This window comes from Microtus ochrogaster, chromosome 5 (genome assembly GCF_000317375.1).
Source record: "Microtus ochrogaster isolate Prairie Vole_2 chromosome 5, MicOch1.0, whole genome shotgun sequence".
Classification (NCBI taxonomy): domain Eukaryota; kingdom Metazoa; phylum Chordata; class Mammalia; order Rodentia; family Cricetidae; genus Microtus; species Microtus ochrogaster.
This window is the reverse complement of record NC_022012.1, coordinates 57,747,664-57,771,707: the sequence shown is the minus strand read 5'-3', so window position 1 is coordinate 57,771,707 and position 24,044 is coordinate 57,747,664. Positions and strand designations below refer to the sequence as shown.

Genomic DNA, 24,044 nt, shown 5'->3' with positions numbered 1-24,044 from the left:
GTGTGTGTGTGTGTGTGTGTGTGTGTGTGTGTGTGTGTGTGTAAGGCACACATACATGGATTCAAACATGTGCATTGAGTTTTTGCTTTGTTCTTATGGTCTGTAATTATTTTTTCACACTGTCTTAAGTTGACATGAAAGTACATCACTTTCCCCGTCACCCCTGCATTTTCCTCCGTCATCCTCTTCCTTCTACTCTCTCAAATCCCTTCTATTACTCTATTATAGTCTCGAGTTGATAGCTTATTTTTCATTGATTGTTATTCTTATATGTGTATGTATATGTACAATTATATATGTATATATGCATGTATGTGTAATGCAGAACACACACACATATATATTTGTGCTACTGAATCCATTTTCATTTTTGTCGTGTCTTTGATTTCAGGACTGACCACTCTGCATTGTTTATCCACAAGAGTCCCTCATCCCTGTGATAGGATAGGTTCCTCACCTGTCAGTTATTAGTTGCCTATAGTTCTTTGTCTGGGGTAGGAACCTGTGACATTTTCCTTTGAGTTACGTTCTTAAATGCTTGTACAACTACCATCTTATTATAGCTCATTTCTATTCTGTTTCATGTAGAATCTGTATCTGTATTCTATGCATTTCTATTATATATTGATTTTTCTTAGTGTAATCAATAATTATAAACAATAAAGCTAGTTTTTTTTGCTTTATGATATGGTTTAGGGAAATTTTAGAGCAACTTAAATGTCAGAATTTATCCCTTTGGCAGTACCTTGAATCCTTTTGATTGATGTAGACCCCTAAAAATAGGGACAGAAAAATTCCCTGAATGACAGAACATGTTGGGCTCAAAGATGTAAGAAATGTAGGATGTGACTGGTTCCTTTTTCTACCAGAGAGACACAAAAGCCTAAGGATATGGGAAGAGCTGCTCTTTTCATATGGAAGTTGTTTCTAGATATGTCTTGGAATTTGGCTTTGGGATACTATTTCTTTTTTTTGTATTTATTTGTTTATTTTTGTTTTGAGATTTTATAAGTCCTTCCATTACCACTATCAGATGTTTCATTAATTATGGGATTCCTCTACTTACAGTTTAGTTGTTTGAGTCTTCAAATTTACTTTATTCAAGAATTATTATTTTCATATTATTTATTTATATATTGTTCTTTGCTATTTATTTCATCTCTATTCATTACCTGCTCTGTGTCTCAATTAAATTCAATTTGCTTTTTTATTTTGAACCTAACTTTCCCCATAGTTTCCTTTTCTCATTTTTCAACTTACTCTGTTAGCCCATCCAACAAACATTGATATTAGGGTATGCTGTGCTTTGATGTAAACTAAAATGAAATACAGAACTAAATATAAAAACATTTTAAAATAAGGCCAAGCATGGTGGTACATGCCATTAATTTCAGCGCTAAGGTGGCAGACACAAAAGGATCTCTGTGAGTTCCAGATGAGATTGATCTGTGCAGCAAATTCCAGGCCAGCTAGGGCTGCATAGTGAAATCCTATTTCGAAAGTGTTTGAAAATAAATAAACATATGTAAAAGGATCAAAGCTGGTTGAACAGTTCTTCTGGATACACAGAGTTATACGTTAATAAATACTTTGTTGAGATATTATAGTGGTGATAACTTGAAGCTTTCATTGTTCTGTTGAATAAATATGTTTTCAATCTTATTACCATTTTCTTTTAATATGCATTAGAGTTCTTGCATCTGTGAGCTCTATTGTCCATTATTCCTAGAAAATTTTCTTCCTTTATTCTTTCCTGTTTTTCCTTTCCTGTTGTCCTCCCCCCCCCCACACTGCCTTTCCTTATTTACCAAGGATAAACACCAGAGAGTGTACACTCTAGGCCCTGCTCTGTGCTCTACCATTGAGCAGTGGAGTTTCACTGTCTGCTCTTCTCTCACCCCTCCATCAGTCTCTTCTGTCCTGTTTCTTTCTTCTGTTTTCCAAACTCTGAATGCGGTGAACCTTTGGATTCTGTTCTGACTCTGAGTCTCTCTCCATGCTCCACACATATTATTCCTTATCTAGCTGGTTTCCTTTCCTTCACTTTCCCAGTTTACAACCTTTCTCTTTAATCTCATGTTTATCTCATTGACTTAGTTTAAGCTTTCAATCTTCTATTTCGTGTTTACAGTTCTTTTTTGCGTTTCTAGGACTCTGGGCAATTTTATTCATAATTATTTTCTCTTCCACACTTGAAGCCTGACTAATGCTTCATGTCTTCAGAAATCATATTTGTAATTTTTATTATTGCTTACTAGATGATAGTTTATTTTCAAGTCTGTTTGTACATCTTTTATTATAAGTCCATGTTTATCTGAATTTTAATCTATAGGAAGTCTAAAAACCGAAATTGAAATTACTTTTTCCCAAAGTTGTTTCGCATTTACAAATGCCAGAAGTAATTAATTTTCCTTCTCAATTTGTGGCTTCCTGAAATACTTAGTAGTATAAATCAGATCTACAAGCCAAATATAGACATGACTGCTTGGCAAATTCTTAGAAATAGCTATTGCTACAGTGTTAACAACATTGAAAATACTAGCTCCTGAAGGTTCCCTTCCAGATTTGTTTCACCTTTTGAGTTTAAGGCTTAGTGCAGATGTTAATTTCATGGTCAGAAACCACACAGTTAAGATGAAAGAAAAAAGAACAAAAACAACAAACAAACAAAACCCTCCAAATTCTAAAATAATTCAATAGGGGCTGGATATGGCTTAGTGGTTAAGTGCACTTACTGTTCTTCCAGAGTACCTTGATTTGGTTCCTAGCACCCACATAACAGCCGACAACTATCAGTAACTCTAGCTGCAGGAAATATAATACTTTCTTCTGACCTCTGTGGGTATTGTAAGCACATATGGTACACAGATGTACAGGTAGGCAAAACATACACATAAAGTAAAATAACCTAATTTAAAATTAATCCTACAATATATTTCAAGAAACTTGTGATGTTTGCATTGGGTTTTGTTCTAGCTATGTTGCAGCATGAACCACAGGCTACATGTGAGCGTGTCAGCATCACTGGTCCATTTTTCACTGTAATATGCACAGGTTGAATCTAAGAAATCGTACTGTTAAATATACTACAGAAGGGACTAGAGAGATGACTCAAGCATTAGAAATGCATGCTGCCTTTGCATATAGTCTACTTTCAGTTCCCTGCACCCATGGCCCTACATCAGGCAGCTCACAACTCCTTGTAACTCTGGTTTCAATGTGTGTGACCTTCCCTTCTAGCCTCCGCAGGCAGTGTACTCACATGCAAACACACACACACACACACACACACACACACACACACACACCATTTTAAAAATAAAACCTCCAGAGAAAATATATCTTACAGAAGTATGGAGACAGAACAGAAGGTTGTTTGTCCTCTTAGCTGACATATAAATGTATGTTGTGACTGGCCAATTCAAGGCTTAAGCTTTGGGGAGAGGGATTATTTTGATAGATCCTGGATCTCTGCCCGACGTTCTGTAGATCCTGGATCTCTGCCCGACGTTCTGTAATAATCTGTTGATTCTTCTCTGATGCAGATGCTCTATTGAGTAGATAAGTATGCCCAATAGCTAAAAGAATTTACTGTGCATGCTGTTAATCAGTTTACCATCTAAATTAGCCCTTTGGGACAAGAAAGACACCTCATTGGTGATGAAAGGAACTCTTTCTGTTCCAGAGGACTGGAATTGAGTGCTCAGAGCCCACATCAAGTGGTTCACAACTTCCTGGAACCTGATTGATAATACAAAGCCAAATGGCCAATAGCTAGAAAAAGGTTTAACATGACTGGCAGGAAGAGAGAATATATAGGAAGAGAAATCTAGAAAAAAAGAAATCCAACGAAAGACAGGGAGGAGGGAATACATGAACAAGTGAGATCAAGATCTTGGTGAAGAAATCTACAGAGACACCTGAGCCAAGCCAGTGGAAACTCATGAACTCTGGATGGATATCTGTGGAGCCACCATGGGTTTGAACTAGGCCCTCCGAATGTGGGAGTCAGTTGTGATGCTTGGGCTGAGGGGCTCCTGACAGTAGGACCAGGATCTGTCCTTGGTGCAGGAGCTAGCTTGTTTGAGCCCATTCCCTGTGTGGTGATTAAGAACCTGAAGAATTAGTTAGCTTATGAGTGATGTCTGAGTCAGATAATGGTCAACAAAATAAGTGTACACTCAGCACCTACTTCTAGTCTGTTCTTCTGTAAAACACTTTCAATTCAGGGGTTCAGTGAGCCCATCGCAACAGCACAACTCAGCTCATTCTCACTTCAAAGGCATTTTGGAAGAGATAGTTTCCAACTCCTTAGGTTCCTGAAATAAAGGAAGATTCAATAGGAAAAGAAAGGTTCATATGAGTGTTTATCTAGGCCTTTCATAGATGTATAGTTTCATAGTTACCTAAAATGTTACATTGTTGATAATTCTGACCTCTATATCAGCCTTTCAAAAAGGTTCCATTATGTATCAAAAAAGAGAAACTTCGATTATAACTTTGGATACTTAGAGGTTATTTAAAAATAATATTTACAAAATTGTAAACTGCACTAAGAGTTATATAGCCTTTTTTCATTAAGTCTGAGTAGTAGCTCTTGAAATTGTATTCTCAGCATCGTTCTCTAGCAGGATTACATTCATTCCATAAAAATTTTATTCATAGCATTTAGTTTTCCAATAGCCAATAAATTAAATTTGTGTCATAACCATCAGTGCTTTTATATTATTGTTATGAATTATAGCATTGTGTTGTTGATTCGGCACCTTACTAGGTATGTGACACTATGCTAAGCCTTTTTATTGTGCTTAACAGTTCTAAGCAGTTCCCTTCACAGTTGTTTTGCATGTGTGGAAGCGGTGACACAAACGGCTTAGGAGTGCTCATACAAGCTCTGAACACAGCCATGCTGAGATTGGATGCAGATGATAGGCTCTAATGTAACCTTATCTCGGGCATCACCGCTTTACGACTACTCCAAAATCTCTTTTGTTTTCTGTGATTTTTTTTTCCACTTGAACATGCTAACTAAAGAATTAAAATGTGGAGAAAAGTACACACACAATTAAAGCATCACTTAAAACAAAATAACCATCTGAAATCTCTTAGAGGTCACAAAAGGGCAGGTTTCTCTTTAGCTGCAAAGATGAGAATGTTATAAACATTTTAAGCTTACAAGTAGTACTATTTTCTTATGAGCAATCTGAATCTAAACCAATTATATTGTTAATAAACAATGATAAGAAAATAACTATGTATCTCTGTGATAGTATGTTTCCATAATTAGGTTAGCTTAGGCTGCTATGAAATATAAATTATATGTTCCATAATTATAATACATATTTTCAGTAGCTCTGTAATCTGATCCTTATTACTGTCATTGTGAGCTTCCTAAAATAGTATGTAGTATTAAAGTATCACCCTGAAATGTATCTGTAGATACTTTAATAGTACATGTTGTTTGTCTTAGTAGTGATGGTTGGCAGGATGGTTGAGTGGATAAGAGCTTGCTAGTGAGCCAAATACCCTAAGTTTGATCCCTGGGACCCAAACATGCGAAGAGAGAATCAACTCTCACAAGTGTTCCATTGACCTGTGCTTGTGCATTTGACACCTTTACACACACACACATGCACATAGACATACAAACATGTACATGCATAATAAATAGATAGACGGACAGACAGGTGGATGGACAAATGGACAGACAGACAGGACAGATAAATAAATGAAGTAATTAAAAGAGTAACAAAGAGAAACTCAGACTGTCCAGTATTGTTTTCCACATACTATAAAGCCTGACTCCTGTCAAATAGGGAAGTGTGTCTACCACTCTGTCGGCTTCACTGTGGGAGTGGGACACACCAAAGCACTCATCACCTTTTAAAACTACTTCTTTGCTGGCTCCCGCTCTCACAGCCATTGCAGTACATTGAGCTCCATAGAGACAGCGTCGGGGCAAGTGAGAGCCGGACGGGCACTGGACGACTCTGCCTCGTGGATGAAAATCAACTAAACATGGGCAAAGGAGATCCTAAGAAACCTAGAGGCAAAATGTCCTGGTATGCATTCTTTGTGCAAACTTGCCGGGAGGAACACAAGAAGAAGCACCCAGATGCTTCTGTCAACTTCTCAGAGTTCTCCAAGAAGTGCTCAGAAAGGTGGAAGACCATGTCTGCTAAAGAAAAGGGGAAATTTGAAGACATGGCCAAGGCTGACAAGGCTCGTTATGAAAGCGAAATGAAAACCTACATCCCCCCCAAAGGGGAGACCAAAAAGAAGTTCAAGGACCCAATGCACCCAAGAGGCCTACTTCGGCCTTCTTCTTGTTCTGTTCTGAGTATGGCCCCAAAATCAAAGGAGAACACCCTGCCTTATCCATTGGTGGTGTTGCAAAGAAACTGGGAGAGATGTGGAACAACACTGCTGCAGATGACAAGCAGCCCTACGAAAAGAAGGCTGCCAAGCTGAAGGAGAAGTACGAAAAGGATATTGCTGCTTACAGAGCTAAAGGAAAACCTGATGCAGCGAAAAAGGGGGTGGTCAAGGCAGAAAAGAGCAAGAAAAAGGAGGAAGAGAAAGATGATGAGGAAGATGAAGAGGATGAAGAGGAGGAAGAAGAGGAAGACAAAGACGAGGAAGAAGATGATGATAATGAATAACTTGGTTCTAGTGCAGTTTTTTTCTTGTCTATAAAGCATTGAACTCCCCTGTACACAACTCACTTTTTTTAAAGAAAAAAAATTGAAATGTAAGGCTGTGTAAGATTTGTTTTTAATATTCAGGAGGATGCCTATATGTTTTTCTTTGGGTTCTCCTTATTTAGCTTCTCTAGGACCACTAATTATAGGCTCAATGTCCTTTGTTTATGGCTAAAAACCAAATATGAGTGAGTACATCCCATGTTCCTCTTTTTGGGTCTGGCTTACCTCACTCAGGATAGTGTTTTCTATTTCCATCCATTTGTATGCAAAATTCAAGAAGTCCTTGTTTTTTACTGCTGAGTAGTACTCTAATATGTATATATTCCATACTTTCTTCATCCATTCTTCCATTGAAGTGCATCTAGGTTGTTTCCAGGTTCTGGCTATTATAAACAATGCTGCTATGAACATCGTAGAGCATATACTTTTGATGTATGATAAGGCCTCTCTTGGGTATATTCCCTTAACCTTCATCAGGTGATGAAAGGAGACAGAGACAGAGACTCACATTGGAACACCAGACAGAAATCTCAAGATCCAAATCAGGAGCAGAAGGAGAGAGAGCACAAGCAAGGAACTCAGGACCGCGAGGGGTGCACCCACACACTGAGACAATGGGGATGTTCTACTGGAACTCACCAAGGCCAGCTGGCCTGGGTCTGGAAAATCCTGGGATAAAACTAGACTCTCTGAACATAGTGGACAATGAGGGCTACTGAGAACTCAAGAACAATGGCAATGGGTTTCTGATCCTACTGCACGCACTGGCTTTGTGGGAGCCTAGGCAGTTTGGATGCTCAACTTGCTAGACCTGGATGGAGGTGGGAGTTCCTTGGACTGCCCACAGGACAGGGAACCCTGATTGCTTTTCGGGCTGAGGAGGGGGGGGACTTAATTGGGGGAGGGGGAGGGAAATGGGAGGCGGTGGCGGGGAAGAGACAGAAATCTTTAATAAATAAATAAATTAAAAAAAAGAAAAAAAGATTTGTTTTTAAACTGTACAGTGTCTTTTTTTTTGTATAGTTAACACACTACCGAATGTGTCTTTAGATAGCCCTGGCCTAGTGGTATTTTCAATAGCTACTAACCTTGCCTGGTACAGTCTGGGGGTTGTAAATTGGCATGGAAATTTAAAGCAGGTTCTTGTTGGTGCATAGCATAAATTAGTTATATATGGGGACGGTAGTTTTTTTGTTTTGTTTTTTTTCATCTTCTGTTGTCTCTGATGCAGCATATATGAAGATAATTGTTGTTCTGTTAACTGAATACCACTCTGTAGTTGCAAAACAAATTGCAGCTGTTTTGTTGACATTCTGAGTGCTTCTAAGTAAATACATTTTTTATTAGAAAAAAAATAAAACTACTTCTTTATATGTCTGTGTATCTGTCTTCTATCAAGTGGGGACTAAAAAAATAAGTTTTCTTATTTTCCTTATTCACCTATTCTAAACTCAAACTTTCTGACAGTTCAACCTCTTTCATCTTAGCATGCTGTCATACCTTTAAAACCCTCGACTGCTCCTTAAAACCATAGTAAATATACCACAATTTTTTTCACAGTCTTTCTCAGTACTAACCCAAAAGTAAGTTAACATCTCGTACATGGTACACCATTTACCTTAGAAACAAAAGTCATAGAAGCTGTCTATAAATACGCCGATGCGATTAGAACATAGACTCTCACTCATTTTCATTTGTAGTTCCAGGTGCAGCATCACGTCTCCCAGAGTCTAGTAACCCTAGGAAGGTGCAGCTTGCTGAGGAAGCCTATTATATTGCTACTGCTATCAGAAGTGAACAGCTTTGTGGATGACCTGGGAGCCGTCAGTCAGGTACATGGAACTTGAAACTATAACTCATTAACTTGTGCCCAACCCAACTATCAGCTTCTAGCCTTGCTCTTTCTCTTTTTTCTTCTCTCCGTATTGATGTATAGATTTGGTAATGTTTCACTTGTTGCATCATCTCTAATATGTGTGAATATTACTGATTATTTAATTATAAAAGGGTACTTCAACCAGTAGGGGTTTTATGTTTTGTTTGTTTGTTTCCTTTTTACTGTACCAAACAAGGTTATGTTGGTCTTAGGAAAGGAAGGTTTAGATGAATAGGTTTAATATCCCCAACGGTGATAGAAAGTGAAATAGTGAAGAGAGGAAAAAGGTGGACCTGACAGGATCCGAAATAGAGAATGGTTCTTTTAACCAACTAATTAAACAGAAGTCTCTGAAGTGGGATAGTGGGTATCAATATTGCAAACACATTCCTGGTAATTCCACTCTGCAGCTAGACTTCACACCAGGGCGCCCAGCCCTTTTATCTGTACAGAGTTTTATTTTACCTCCACAAACATGTAGAAGGAATATAAGCCATTCCCAGATTCTGATGTTGATCGTTGATATTATGTTTATGTTATGTTTACTCTATTATTCTCACCATCTTTACTGTAGAATTCAGAAACACAATTAAAAGGAAATCAGAGATAAGTTGACATATATATATATATATGTAAAAGTAAAATTAATTTAAGTATTCCAATATGTCCTAGAGTTTTAAAGTGTATTTTAGCTAAGTATTTACCTCTGACTTCTCAACATTTAATGGAATGATCTTAAAACTATTATTCTAATCTTGTTCAGTGGATAATACAATATATCTTCTAGTCAGCAATTGTTTTGGGGATTCTGAAACATAAATTTACAAAGTCGCTGTCACAGATCTAAAGGAGAAATAAGTCAAGCTGACTACTGTGAAAAGAACAAAATGTTGAAATAAATGCCTGGCGCAGTTTGTAGAAGTTCCAAGGTCAAAGAACTGGTCATAGTAGTTCACAAGCCCCAGAGTGTTTCCTGTCAAAGGAACAACTTAAAGACGTAGAGATTTGAGTGGAATCAGCAGAGACTAACAGAATGCAATGTTGTATAATAAGAGGTTTCCCAGGGGTTCTGAGAAGACAAGATGGGTTTGGCATCTCACAGGCAACACTGTAGGAAATAAGGTTAATTGAAGTGAATTATTTATTTGGAGCATAAGAATAAGTTGAGATGTCAACATTTCATCTTTGTAGTTAATTTAATTTTGTAGTAGCATCACGAAATACATATACTTCTTATCCAGTTCATAGATACAGAACTAAGCCTTAGGTCAATAAGACACTTGATTACAACTACAGAAGGACATCTGCTATAGCCATAATGTAAACTAGGTGTTCTGTTATGCTGCTTTAACATCATAAAAAGGGGGACTGGACTTATGGGTAATGGTTAAGACCACTTACTGTTTTTGCAGAGGACTCAGGCTCAAGCACCAGTATCTGGCATCTCGCAACTGCCTGTAACTCCAGTTCTAGGGAATTCAGTGATCTCTTCTGGCCTCCATGGGTATCGGCTTGCACTTGGTACACATAAACACATGCAGTTTAAAATATATATGAAGGAGGAAAGGAGGGAAGACTTAAGGGAAGAAAGTGAATTTAAATAATAAAAGAAAGAAGATAAAACAAAATAAGGCAGCAAACAATAGCTAATTGTTTACAGGCATTTGTGTTAAATACTTCACTTGATCTCTCCTAATCAATCCTTTTGGCAACCCTTCCAAATATAAATATTGATCAAAGACAAAGAAACTGTAAGTCAGCATTTTTAATGGCAAGTAGCAGAATACAGTACAGTCAATTTAAACAAATGAATTAATGAGCAGCCATGAAACTTGGGAGTGGGCTGAAGTAAGAGACCCTGGGCTGTACTTTTCATGAATTAAACCATTACCACATTACAGAATTAGACTAACAAGGGCATGGATGACTGCATTTGCTATCAAGACCAGGAAGTATGCTGTGTGCTGAATCAATCAGTGATGGATTCTTTGGGGTTTGGAATATTACATCTCAGGACAGTGTACAGAAGCAGCCTGGATGTGCCCTGTGTAGGACCTGATTCACTATACCACTTATTTTCCAGTGAACAGTTTCTTTTAAAACAACCAATAGCATAAAGAGGGAAAGATAAAAGATATAATTATACCACAATATACTTTAAACTGTGAAGAGGAGATAAAGCAATGAGTGATAACTTTAGATCATGGTGTCTGTCACGTCTAATGCTTAGAGGGTCAGTGCCACACTCTCAGAGAATGAGCACTAATAGTACACAGTTGAAGAGCTTGCATATGGGAAGCCAGATGGAATGCAAAGGTACAAAATTGAAGATCTCGGATGCAGGAAGCCACTTCTTCCCAGCTTTTAATACATTGTGCATGCCAGCAGATTCTAAAGAAAAGTTAATGTGGAGAGATTAAATTTAACAACAACAACAAAAACTTGCCCAATTAAGAGATGTGGAAATGTCACTGAAATAGGCTAGTATGGATAAATGCTTGTGTGTGAACAGAAAGATTGTGTTTGGATGTGCTGAACTTGAGGAAGCACTGAAGCAGCATAAATGTAGGCTGATAGAAATAGGAGACAATCTTTGAAAAGGTCTTAAGTGACTGCACTGGAAAAACCAAGTCAGTAACATGTCAGTATGTCTCTTATCTCTAGATGTGTAAAAGAGAAAACAAGGTTGTACAACTTTTAACCTTTGGGGGAAAATAGAAATAAAATGCAAAGTGGTGCTGGAAAGATGGCTCAGCGGCTGAAAGCACCATATGTCCTCCCAGGGTTCCTTGTTTTAATCCCTAGTACCCATAAGGCAGCTCACAATAGGCAGCAAATTGATTGGACATCCTCTTCTGCTCTAGTAGGGCACTGTGCACACGTGGTACAGAAACACGCATGCAAAATGTCCATACACATAAAATAAAATAAAGTAATGGACAATAATGACATTGTTAATATTATAAATATTTTATGATAATTTAAAGATATCTATTACAAATCTGGTAAATATCTTAAAGAATATGAGACTAGTAATAAGAAAATGCAAGTTTTCAAAATAATATTGAAAACAATATATCTATGAATACAACAGTGAAAATCAAGCTAAATACAAAAATGAAAGGAATCCTCTTACATATTGACCTAACCCTTTTCTAATAATCTGTGTAGCCCATGAGGTGGCTTACCAGGGAAGATCTTAACCTGTGGCTGTCGGGAGTGAGAATCATGGCGACTCACTGACTCAGCTTCTTTCTCCAAGCATTCTGTTCTCTTTACCCCGCCTACCTAATTTTCTGTCCTATTAAAGGGCCAGGGCAGTCTCTTTATTTAACCAGTGAAATTAACACAAAACAGAAGACTCTCCCCCATCACCCTACCAGTAAGCTCCATAATTTATAATAAGCATACATTTGTTAGTTTCCTGCTTCCAAAATGAACTGAAGAATAAATAGAAGGTAAAGTTATCTTCTATTAATTCATATGCACACATACATGCATATATGTTGTAAACATTACCTGTTTTTTATGTTGATTCTATGGTTATAGTTAACCTTAAAAATATATTATTTTGTATAATTTCCATTTAGCAAGTTAGACTGCTGTACATTTGGAATAATATGGCTACACTATCATCATTTATAGACAACATGACCATGAAGATAAAAAATCAAAAATCATTTTCTATGGCTAATATTCTGTTAATACTTCCTTATACATATAGCCAGTTGATTTTATACTTACTTTAAGACAATTCCATTGGGAAAGACTGGGGCAATGCTCAGTATGATTATGGAGAAAATATTTGAACAGACCCTTATAAAAGTTGCTATATTAGTGTTCAGAAAGAGCATGAATATTTCACAACAGGAAAATGCACTGGATAGAATTGCTTAATATAAAAAGACTAACAGTACTATATATTGAAAGATGGGTATCAACCTGAATTTATAAATTGTTATTGGAAATGTAACAAAGACACAGTTTCTCAGAAAGTTAAGCATTCTCTTAAATCACCACTTGTCCTCACAATTCAATAACTGTGTTTACATTTAAAATTTTTATACATGAATGTTAATTGTATCTTTGTAATAGCTTGGGTGCTCAATGTCCCCAGGAGGCTCTGGTATTTGAAGTTTAGTTTAGGCGGTGCTGTTTCGGTAGGTTTAGGTCGTGTGCTTTTGCTGGAGGACGTGTGTCACTGGGGACAGTCTTGGAGAGGTTAAAGCCTCACGCTGGTAATTTATCTTCTCATTTGAAAATCTGAGCTCTCAGCTGCAAGATCTTGCCTGTTGGTTGCCATGTCTGTCGGCCCTGATGGACTGTTATCCCTTTGCTCATAAATTTTGGAGGAATGATGTTGAGTTAAAAGGGAAAATGAAATCTCCAAGGAAGAGAAATACTTAAATATATTTTCTGCCAACTGATAGATAAAAACCATTGTACACACCTAACAGTCTTCCAGGGTACACATGATTAAAAACTATCTTCAAAATTTTATAGAATCTGAAGGAATACATGAGAAATATTACTATGTTTAAATTTGCATGTTTTATGAGTGAACACCCATGGCTTTTGTCTTATAATACTTTATACTGAAGAGAAAAATTCTTCATTCATATCAGAAGTATATTGGTAGAAGATGAGTTTTTTCCAGAAATGTTTTTCTCCTTAGAAGCAGTTCACACTGCCATCTACTCAGCATGTTTTCAGGAACAGCAGCCAAACTATTAAATGAAAAGTACATTTGAAACACTGATAAGGATGGGTAAGATCTGAATTCTGAGTAGCATATCCATACTCATATGAAATAGTTCTCAGAGACCTAGTGTTTACAAAGTACATAAAATTTCTACATAATGATATATTTAATATTTAGAATAAAAGCATAGTAGGAAACAAACTCAAAGGTTATGTTGCGTTTTCCTTGTAGATATCTATTTTGTGGTTAGTATAAATAAAACTAACCAATTAATTGATAAAAATAATCATGTAATATTCTTAATATGGCATGTTTATACATACATATACCTAAAAAAGGTAACTAATTTTCTACATTAGTAGGGTAAGCTACACCAGCAAAATAAATATTTTTAATATGAGACACTAAAGAAAAATAATCATAAGTATAAATCTGAGCAAGAAACAACTGGCTTATCGTATCAAAGAGAAACTGTGATCTTCCAACATATTTAATCTTTTAATGATATTGCAGATCTCAGAGCTTTTGTTCAGTCATTCATCAGTCAATCCATAATATAGAATAGAATTCATAGCAATGTGTTCAAGGAGACAAAATAAAGAATGGGTTTTTTAAAATTAGAATAATTTCACTTCAAATAGGGATAGTTTAATCTCTTGAATATATCTTACTTTTGTCTAATTGGTTTTGTTTAGAATTTAAGCAGAATGTTGATTGAATTAAAAGAGCAGAGATGCTTGTCTCATTACAAATCTTAGAGAAAATGCTCCAGCATCTTCATTTAAAATTATGTTGAATAAATATAGCTTTTATTATGTTGAGATATATCCTATCTATTTTTAATCTCTTCAAGACTTTTGTCATAAAATAATGTTTTCCCTTGTCAAATTATTTTTCTGCATCTATCAAAATGTCCATGTGGTTTCAGTTCTTAAGTATACCATTGTAATGTACTTCAATTATTGTTAATATTGAATCAATTATGTATTCCTCACAAGGAAACTAAATTGTTCTTAGTGTGTTATTGTCTTATTAAAATTTTTTTCTTTAGTTAAAAATAATTACATATTCTCACTTTCCAACCCATCCTATGCCCTCTTATTCCCTCTCAAATTCATGAACTCTTTTTATTATATTATTAATGTACTCATGATTTTGATTTGAAAGTATTTTGTTTAATGCTTTGCTTCTATTTTTATTCGTTAATTTGGTCTGTGGTTTTCTTTATGTTCATATTTCTTAAATCTTTACCCTGTGTGTCTGTGTCTTTGTGTGTGTGTGTGTGTGTGTGTGTGTGTGTGAGAGAGAGTGTGTATGTATGTAAATTTTCACGCGTGTATGTATGCAAGACATGTGACCTCCTGTGCATGTGTGGCAATCAAAGCACTGAAGGCCTTCATGTGAATCTGAGGGGACAGAACTCATAATTTTGGGCTCAGCTTCAGGCCATGGTGCTGGAGAGGCTCATTCACATTTGACATTGCTGGCCATACTTCTGCTCATTCTTTAATCCTTTCCCTGGTTTGGTCTGTTCTCCATGTTTGTTTGACTATAGACAGGGTCCCCTCTGCTGGAACCTGCTGGTTAGTGTTTTATATCTGGAAGTATTTCCGTGGTGACAAGAATTAACAATGAGTATTGACAGTATTGACCATAGCTAGAGCTATGGTAGTAAATAGAGCATCTTAGCTTGGCTTGGGCATCTGGTAACCAGGTCCATTGGTAGGAATTTAGTAATGTGTAAGTTAAAGGATGCTTGACAAGTCAACAAGTTTTGTACACTGGAACAACATACCAGTCCTTCTCCGGATTGTATTCATCCTGTCATTCAAGAAAGCAGCTTCTCATCCAGAGTTTAGTCTACAGTCCTGCAATTCTTCCATTGGTTAGAATAACAGCACCATCAGTACTTTTTGTCATCTTAAATGCTTTAGGTCCACAAAAAGGCCTTTGACCTTAGGAGTTTTTATATATTGAGATTAATATTAAGTAAGATTTGTTAGACTTTTTTTTTCAGATGTGGATGTTTTACCAGCCACCCCTAAGACCAAGAAATCATAGACTCACAATAGACTCCTGGAATAATGGAAGGGTTATAAGTCTATTTAAGACTTTTTAACAACACAAAATTTAAAGAGGAAGCTATAGAATTTTTAATTATTCAAACAAATGTATTGGTACATTTTATAAACATAGTCCAAAGAAAAATGCTTCAGATGCATATATATATATGCATATATGTGTGTGTTTGTGTGTTACAGATTAGATTACATATATTTTATATATGTAATAAGATATACGGTAGGAATAAAGTGTTGTAGGGTTGTTCTTGTCCTTGATCAGAGCAGAGATACACTGACCCACAATCAAGAATGACCAACAAGAACAGTAAAACTATTGTAAGCAAACAAGCTTTATTCAGAAGTAGAATTATCATCCCAGAATCAGGCCTCAAAGATAAATTACCAAGTAGTAGCATTTTAACATTTCTTTGGAGTTATTTTTTTTTCGTGAAAATGGACCAATTTGGTCCTGTCTGTATGTAAATTGGGATTTGAGCTAGGATGAATCTGGTTTAATATGTCTATAATGTAGTGTTGTGAATGGTCCATGGGTCAGTTAAAAGTGTCCACACTCAAGAAAGTTTGCTAAAACCTTCCAAGAGAAAGGAAGACTCAAGAGGTGAAAAAGAGGAGCTTGCAGTTAGCCGGAATCTTGACAAGTTGGGACTTTGGGGTTTTTATTCTTTAGCTCACAAATTAGTAAAGTTTCTTTTATAACCTCAGTGCTGGGGGTCCTGGCTACTGATTCTGTGAGAATACACTGATGTCCGTGAGCTTTGGCCTGACCAACTGCCTATAGGAAGGGCTTTTTTCTTTTCAATTCCCAGAACATGATTGTGTTTACCAAGAAGATGTATTCTTAAAAGTGTAAGCACCTGGCAAGCCATGAAAAAGTAAAACATATAAAACAAAATTTGGTAAAACTACAGTAGAATTGGATGAGTCTCTAGTTCTTAAATATTTTGGTATTCATTTTTAGTTATTGATAATACAGTAAATGGAAAAATCAATAAATACTTTGGAGGAGCTGAACAATGTTTTTAACCAGCTTGACCTCAGTGTTATTTCTGGAGTAGTTCATCAATCAGTGGAATGAGTAGTTATTTTTAAGAGCAAAAGAACAGGCACTGAGGTAGATTTTTTTTTCTGGACGACAAACAGATCTTAGTAACTTTTAAAGAGTTGAAATTATGCATTTGCTCATTTCCTAATTGAACAAGTAGTTAGTAACAGAGGGGTATATTAGACACTCACCCCTAACTCTTTGGAGACACCTCTCTCTCTCTCTCTCTCTCTCTCTCTCTCTCTCTCTCTCTCTCTCTCTCTCTCTCTCTCATATTTATATATCACCCAGGAAGGCATAAAAAGTGAGCTAACATACCAGAAATTAGCAAGTTATATAATACAGTATGGGAGGTTAGAGCAACAGGGGCTTATGATAGTACCGGGCAGCCTATCCATAGTGTGGAAAATGAGGAAAATAAGAGAGCGATTCAGTTCATATATACAAAAGAGATGAACTACTTAATATCTCTGATATTAAAAGGAGTGAAAAATGCTGGGCACTGTTGGCACACACTTTAATCCCAGTGCTTGGGAGGTAGAGGCTGCTAGATCTCTGTGAGTATAAGGCTAGCTCTAGATAGCTCTCTAGAGCTGGGGATAGTTTGAGGACAGCGAGCTCTACACAGAGAAACCTGCCTCAAAAAAAAGTGAATACATGAATATAGTAGAAAGAAGTAGTTAGTATAGTTAGTAACCTAAAGCTGCTTACTGAAGAAAAAATAGAATTAAAGTTACCAGTGTCAATTTTGAATACCACTAATGGCTATGTGAACTAATTCTTACATACAGTCTACCAGGAGAGACAGATAGCTAAATAATGTACCATATCTATTAAAACAATTGAACTTTAAAACCTTCCACCACCTCCAAGAACAATTGCTAATCCATGATGGCTTCAGAGAGCATGCTGCTAAACATTTAAAAACACTTTACCTCTTCTGTAGTCTCTTCCAAGAAACAGAGATGTTTAGAAACACATTTTAAGAGCTGTGGGTGTCACGATGCTATAGAGGACAGGGATCTGGTGGTTGGAATCAAAGGTATTCTCCAGACTCCTGGTCCTGGAAATCCATGGAAAGGTTCAGTTTAGGAAAATGTCTGTGGCACACTATAGAACCCAGCAAATCTGACTTATGCAGTAGCTCTCCGATAGATAAGTATAGGCAATGAGATTTCCACAAACTTAAACTTTCAGAAGGATGGCTTAATGAACATTTATGATCACTTAGTTTAGAGAGTGTCTTAAGGGTTACTTCACTAACCTTGACATTCTCACAATCTCTGAATATCAGTAAAGATGTTGGATTTGCAAATTGAAATCTTATGTTAAAGGATGATGAGATTACAACCAAATAAATTGGAAAGGATTTTAGTTCACATTCTAAATCATGTGATGAATTAATCAAAGTATAATTATCTTTAAATATAAATGAGTAAATTCCATAAGCTTTATGACATTTGAGAAAAATAAAAGCAAAGATTATATTGATGATATTGTAAAGTTGAAAAGGTATCTGATATCTTTCCAGTCCTCCCCTACCTGTGGAGTAGAGATGCTATTAGAAAGTGTGTCTAATGAGCCTCAAGGAATAGAACAACCTGTTTAGATTTTTAATGCATACATAAACTACATTTCCAAGCTGTTGATTGCTAGATTATCAAAAATGTATTTTTTCTAACCACAGGAAGCCAAGTAAAACCAACAAGAAGTCAATCACTTGCTCTTTGAATCTTTAGATTTCTTTGTGTATTGAGAGTTCTGTCTGATGGCCCAGATTGTATAGACATATCAACACATATACATACACACATGCACACACACGCGCACACACACATAAAGAAAAAAGAGAAAACAAAAGACAAAAAAGCTTCCTTTTGCAGTCAACAGTCTACCTGGTGTTGAGGAGTGAAGATGACTTTGAGGAGACAGTCAAGGGAGAGAGAGTTCCCTTCTTGGATGCTCTCTCACACAGACGATCATTAGTCATTTGGTCTTTCTTACTATGGTACCCTCCAACGTGACCTTGTTTGCCAGGTGGTTCTTTTTAAAACAATATTAGGACTGTGTCTTCATGTGTCTGAAAAGAAGAAATAGGTGCCTAATAACTTGAGGCATTCTATTTGGGAAGATAATTTGTTCACTCAGTTTTTCATACTGCTAGGGATCTGATCTGTCTCTTAGTTTGAAATGCTCAGTTATTTGCTGTATCTCGGAAGTATACAGAATGCTGTGTGCAGTGATTAGCTGCTGTCACTTTTTTTCCTAGATTGTGATGCTTCTCATTATATACTTAGTTTCAGCATAGACACAGTTTAATCATTGATACCTCTATCAGTTCTTACACTGCTTTGGCACAAATTTAGTGTTGTTGTCTTTATTATATGTTAATACCTAAATCTTGTGTATATATGGACTTTTCATTCTACTTTGCCAGTTCCCAAATAATGAACATAGAGACAATATTCATTACAAACACTCGACAATAGCTCAGGCTGGTTACTAGCTAACTCTTAAATTCTACCCTCTGTCACCTGGTGATTTCTTCTTTTAGCAGGGCAAGTTTATCTCCTGTTTCCTCTGCATCTTGCTTGCTACTCCTCAGACTCCACCATTCTTCTTCCCAGCATTCTCTGTTTGGCTCTATCCCTAACCTTATCTTATCAAGCTATTGGTCAGTCAACCACTTTATTAAACCAATCACAGTGGCATATCTTCACACAGTGTAAAGAAATATGCTGTGGGACAATAGTCTTGTACCTTGTAAAGATTTGTTAGTTTTATTGGTTTAATAAAATGCTGATTGGCCATTAGCCAGACAGGAATTATAGGCAGATGACCAGAACAGGAGAGTTCTGGAAAAAGGAAAGGCTGTCTGCAGTTGTCATTCAGATCAAGAGGAAGCAAGATGAGATATGCCTCACTGATAAAAGGTACCAAGCCATGTAGCTAACACAGACAAGAGTTATGCGTTAATGTAAGTTATACGAGTTAAAAAAAGAAGCCAGAGATAATAGGCCAACCAGTTTATAATTAATGTAGACCTCTGTGTGTTTCGTTGGGACTGAATGGCTGTGGGAATGGGTGGGATAGAAACTACGGGAATATTCCATAATTGTACCTGAATCTTAGTGGAAAATCTTTTTGATTTTATATTAAATGAACTTGAGATTAATATCTTAAAGTCCAAGAGTAGAATTATATAATTTTTGTGTTTAAATTTATTATTTTTATTTTACATCTAAACAAGTTCCTTTAAAAATAGAAATGAAATAAATTATATGCATATATGAAATTCTTAGTACAATTTTGAAATAAAATTACAGAAATATACATTCTTAGTTCTTGATAGAACGCAGATTACTTTGCAAGATGGCTCAGAGAGGAACTTGTCATCAACCTTGGTGAACTGAGTTTATGTCCCAAGCCCCTCATGGTAGAAAGAGAAAACAAACCCTTACAAGTTGTCCTCTGACCTCTCTCAGTACAAGTATCATGATATACTTGTGTCCTTAAACACCTATAATATAAATAAAAATAAATAAAAATAGATTTTACTTTGTTAAATATAAAATGATATTTTCAAATCATTAATAGTAACTTTTTAAGATGATCAAGTCTGTATAGCAATAATAAGCAAATTACTGTATGTCGGTATGACCATCTGTTTCCTTACCAAAAAAACTGAAGAAAACCATGGATGCTCAATCATGCCACATGCTCTAAACTGTGTCCGTAGCAGCATTGTTTGCCATATAACAACCTAAAAGCCCCTCAACCGAAGAAAGGATAAGGAAAATGTGGTACATTTACACAATGGAGTACTACACAGCAGAAAAAAATAACATCTTTAATTTTGCAGAAAAAAATGGATGGAACTAGAAAACATTATTTTGAGTGAAGTAACCCAGACACAGAAAGACAATTATCATATGTACTCACTCATAGGTGGTTTTTAAACATAAAACAAAGAAAACCAGCCTACAAACCACAATCCCAGAGAACTTAGACAACAGTGAGGACACTAAGAGAGACTTACATAGATCTAATCTACATGGGAAGTAGAAAAAGACTAGATCTCCTGAGTAAATTGGGAGCATGGGGACCTTGGGGGAGGGTTTAAGGGAATGAGAGAGGAAGTTAGGGGAGCAGATTAAAATGTATAGCTCATTATCCCAACCATTCCATTCCCCCAAGCTCTCATTGTGGGAGCCTAGCCTGTTTGGATGCTCACCTTCCTAGACCTGGATGGAGTGCGGAGTACCTTGGACTGCCCACAGGGCAGGGAACCCTGACTGCTCTTCAGACTGGAGAGTAAGGGGGAGGGCAGTGGGGAGTGGGGGAGGTGGAGGGAAAAGGGAGGTGGGAAGGAGGCAGAAATTTTTAATTAAAAAAAGTATAGCTCAATAAAATCAATAAAAAAGAAAAATATTTTCAATTATTTTTAAATAAAAATATACTTTGATATGTTAACAGAAGAAAATATTTTAATTAAAGAAGAATTACATAACTTTCCCCTTCCCTATCCTCCCTCTAGCCTTTACCAAGTACATACTTCCAGCTCCTTCCTTGCCTCTAGTTCTAATATCTCCCACTCACCCCCACTACCTGATAGCTTATATATATGGTGTGTGTACAAATATATAAATACATGCTGGATCTGATATTGTTTGTGTCTATGTGGTTTTAGAGTTTACAACTTTGTATTGAAATTTTTGATGAATCTAATGAGTTCTTAATTCAGTATTTTTATTTCTTTTTACATTTGAGAATATAATATCTAAAAGTCTATCTTTTGAAATGAAAAGGCTTTATGACTTATAGCTCCAATTATTTATATTTATCATATTTCCCCATCACTTTGATTTATTTGTCCATTCTAAAGTTATCTCTTCATTATTTGCTCTATTTCTTTAACACTTGTTCTGAAGGATTTTCTATTGATGTTGTACATTTCTATTTTCATTTTGGAATTTTGTATATATTTTACTCATTTCACCATGATCCGATTTTCATTACTTATGTGTGCGGTTTTTGCAAGTCAATGTCTGCCTAATTTTTACATTCAATCACTTTTTCTGGTGGGTACACTTTTGTGTCACTGATTATGTAGATTGAATTGTCTTCACTTTTATCCTCATGGCTATTTTTTTTTAAAAAAATCATTTTCAGGCTTGTATTTCCATCTAATATTTAAGGTACTATTCTTTTTCTTGGCTTGTTTATATTTATTTATTCATTTATATTTATGTAATTTTCTTTATTTCTTTTCAGTTATACTCTAATGGGGCATCACTGTTGGAGCACACTATGCTTTTCCCAGTGGATGGTCATGTGAATTGTTCCTGTCACTAGTAATTGTGCACTCAGGTCTTAGTTAAAATGCCTTTTCTATTCCTGTTTTCAGTCCTTTTGGCTGAACACCCTTGAGGAATCCTGTACCATAAACTACAGGGTTATGATGCATTCCTGAGTTTGGCAGTTTCCAGAGTTTTGCTGCGTGTTGCAGCATATTGAGCTTCCATGCACCTAGGACCCCACCCTCACTATTTGCGAAATCCAGGAGAGTTTTTTAGCTGTGAGTTGTATATCTCCATCAAACTTAAACAATCACTGGCTTAGAGCTCCTCTTTTCTTTTGCTTCTTTAGTGAGAAACCAGAGGCCTGAGTGTTGCAGAAATCATTTTCAGGAAGAATCCTTGTCATCCAGAAGGGTGTTTTGTTAGGAATTCAAAGAAATAAAGGAACATAAGTTTATTATTTATTTTGGTGAGTTAATGAAAAATGGAAAATGTCCTCAAATAAAATAATGAGGAGAGCTTGCTGTGAGCCTTCTGAAGTGGAGCGTGAATCATTCTGTACAGAACACTTGGTTGGGGGAAGCCAGGTGCACAGACTCTGCCTGAATAATTCTATGCTTTGGACGATAATTAATTCAAGAGATACTCTGAATAACTACAGAAAATAATGCTAATTATTTCCTCTGTATTTGGCAACTCTAGCAATAAAATGCAAATTAAATATGATTAATCCTTTCTTTTTCCATAAGGATGAGAATGTATTGCTACAGCTTTAATAGCTGTTGTGTTGTGCTTTATCCGTAACTTAAAAGAAATCACCAGAGTCAGTGTAATGAAAGAAATTCTAATGCACTTCAGCCTACCTTTATCCTGTCTTTGTGTCCTGTTATTGCTAGCAAATAATCATGTTTGTTCTGAATAATTTTCTGAATCAATTAAAACCAAATTGATGCTTTCTATGACATTCTCTAACAACAACCAAGAGCACCTGTCAAGTCTTTTTTAGTCCCACGTTGTAGGACACATATTAACACGTTTTTATTGGACACAAATATAGTTATAATCCAATATTGTTTGTTTATTTCTTTGAATATACTGAGATTAGTTGTTCCATATCTCACCTATTAAAAATAGTGAGTTTATTAATATGGATGTTTCACCTTAAATCAAAAGTAGCAATTTATATGAGCAATTATCACTTAATGCTTCCCACCACTAGCATTCTAAGCTGTTATTCAAAATTAAAAAGGAAGCAAGAAAGGAACAGTGGAATTGCTGTCTCCACTTCACCTTATGCAGAGAAGCTTTGCTCCCTAAATGACTGGTTTCCGGCAAAAGATGCATTTGAGGGCCTGTCCTTTTTGTGGAATATAGGCTATATCCATGCCACATATTTGTTGCTTTAAAATGTATTTACTGAAGAAGCCAAAAGCAACCAAAAATCTGTTTAGAGATGGACTTTCTGAGTGGTCCTGGGATGTGGCCTGTAAGGCCAATGAAGGAAAGGAAGTGTAGAGTTCTTTTATTTGTATTTTAATAACTAAGGCTTGCCTAAAGATCAGAAGGCAAAGGTAAGCCACTAAAGGCCAGGGAGTAGTGACACGTACCTTTAATCCCAGGATTTTGGAGACAGGGGCAGATGGATCTCTGTGAGTTCAAGGCTACCCTGGCCTACACAAGATAGAACCAGAAACAGATCCAGGTGATGGTGGCTCACACCTTTAGTCCCAGTGTTTGGGAGTCACACACCTTTATTCCCAGCAATAGGGAGGTGGAGACAGGAGCAATATGGCTAAGCAGAGAGTAAACTATAAAGGGGAAGAGACAGTAACTCACTGGAGTACGGAGTCTGAGGATTCACGGAGACAGGATCTTGCCCTTTCGGTCTGAAGATTTGGTAAAAGTCAAAGGTCTCTCTAGTGATTGGATACTTTGCTTTTCTGATCTTCTACTTGAACCCGAATATCTGTGTCTGGGTTTTTATTGTTTGTGCAACAAGGGAGAAAGAGGAAGAAGGAATGTTGCACTCTGAGAATAGAGTTTAGATATACAGTTTAAGTTTTTTGAACTGTAGCACTTACGGTTGTCAGTCCACAGCAGATGCAAAGATTGTTGGCAGGTCCTACCCAAGGAGCCTTTTCTCTGGTCCAGTCAGCTGCAATTAATGTGACACCTGCTAACAGCACCCAGAGTGTAGAGGCAGGTAGATCACAAGTTCAAGGCTAGCCTGGGGCGGAAAGAGAAGAAAGCAGGAGTCATTTGTTACTGGGGCTGAGAGTTTAGACAGTTCATCCACAGGGCAGAGGAATTCTTTTTTTTTTTTTTTTTTTTTTTTT

At 36.4% G+C, this 24,044-nt stretch overlaps 1 protein-coding gene and 1 pseudogene across 1 annotated transcript in view; both read left to right on the top strand.

Moving 5' to 3' along the window:
* The window catches only part of Mei4 (meiotic double-stranded break formation protein 4), a 161,554-nt gene that overhangs the window by 84,099 nt on the left and 53,411 nt on the right, over window positions 1–24,044 (top strand). The window contains exon 4 of the mRNA XM_013346371.2: window positions 8,405–8,536. Coding sequence (XP_013201825.1) covers window positions 8,405–8,536 — 132 coding nt within the window. The remainder of the gene's footprint in view (window positions 1–8,404; window positions 8,537–24,044) is intronic.
* Window positions 6,019–6,662, top strand: LOC101987568 (annotated as a pseudogene).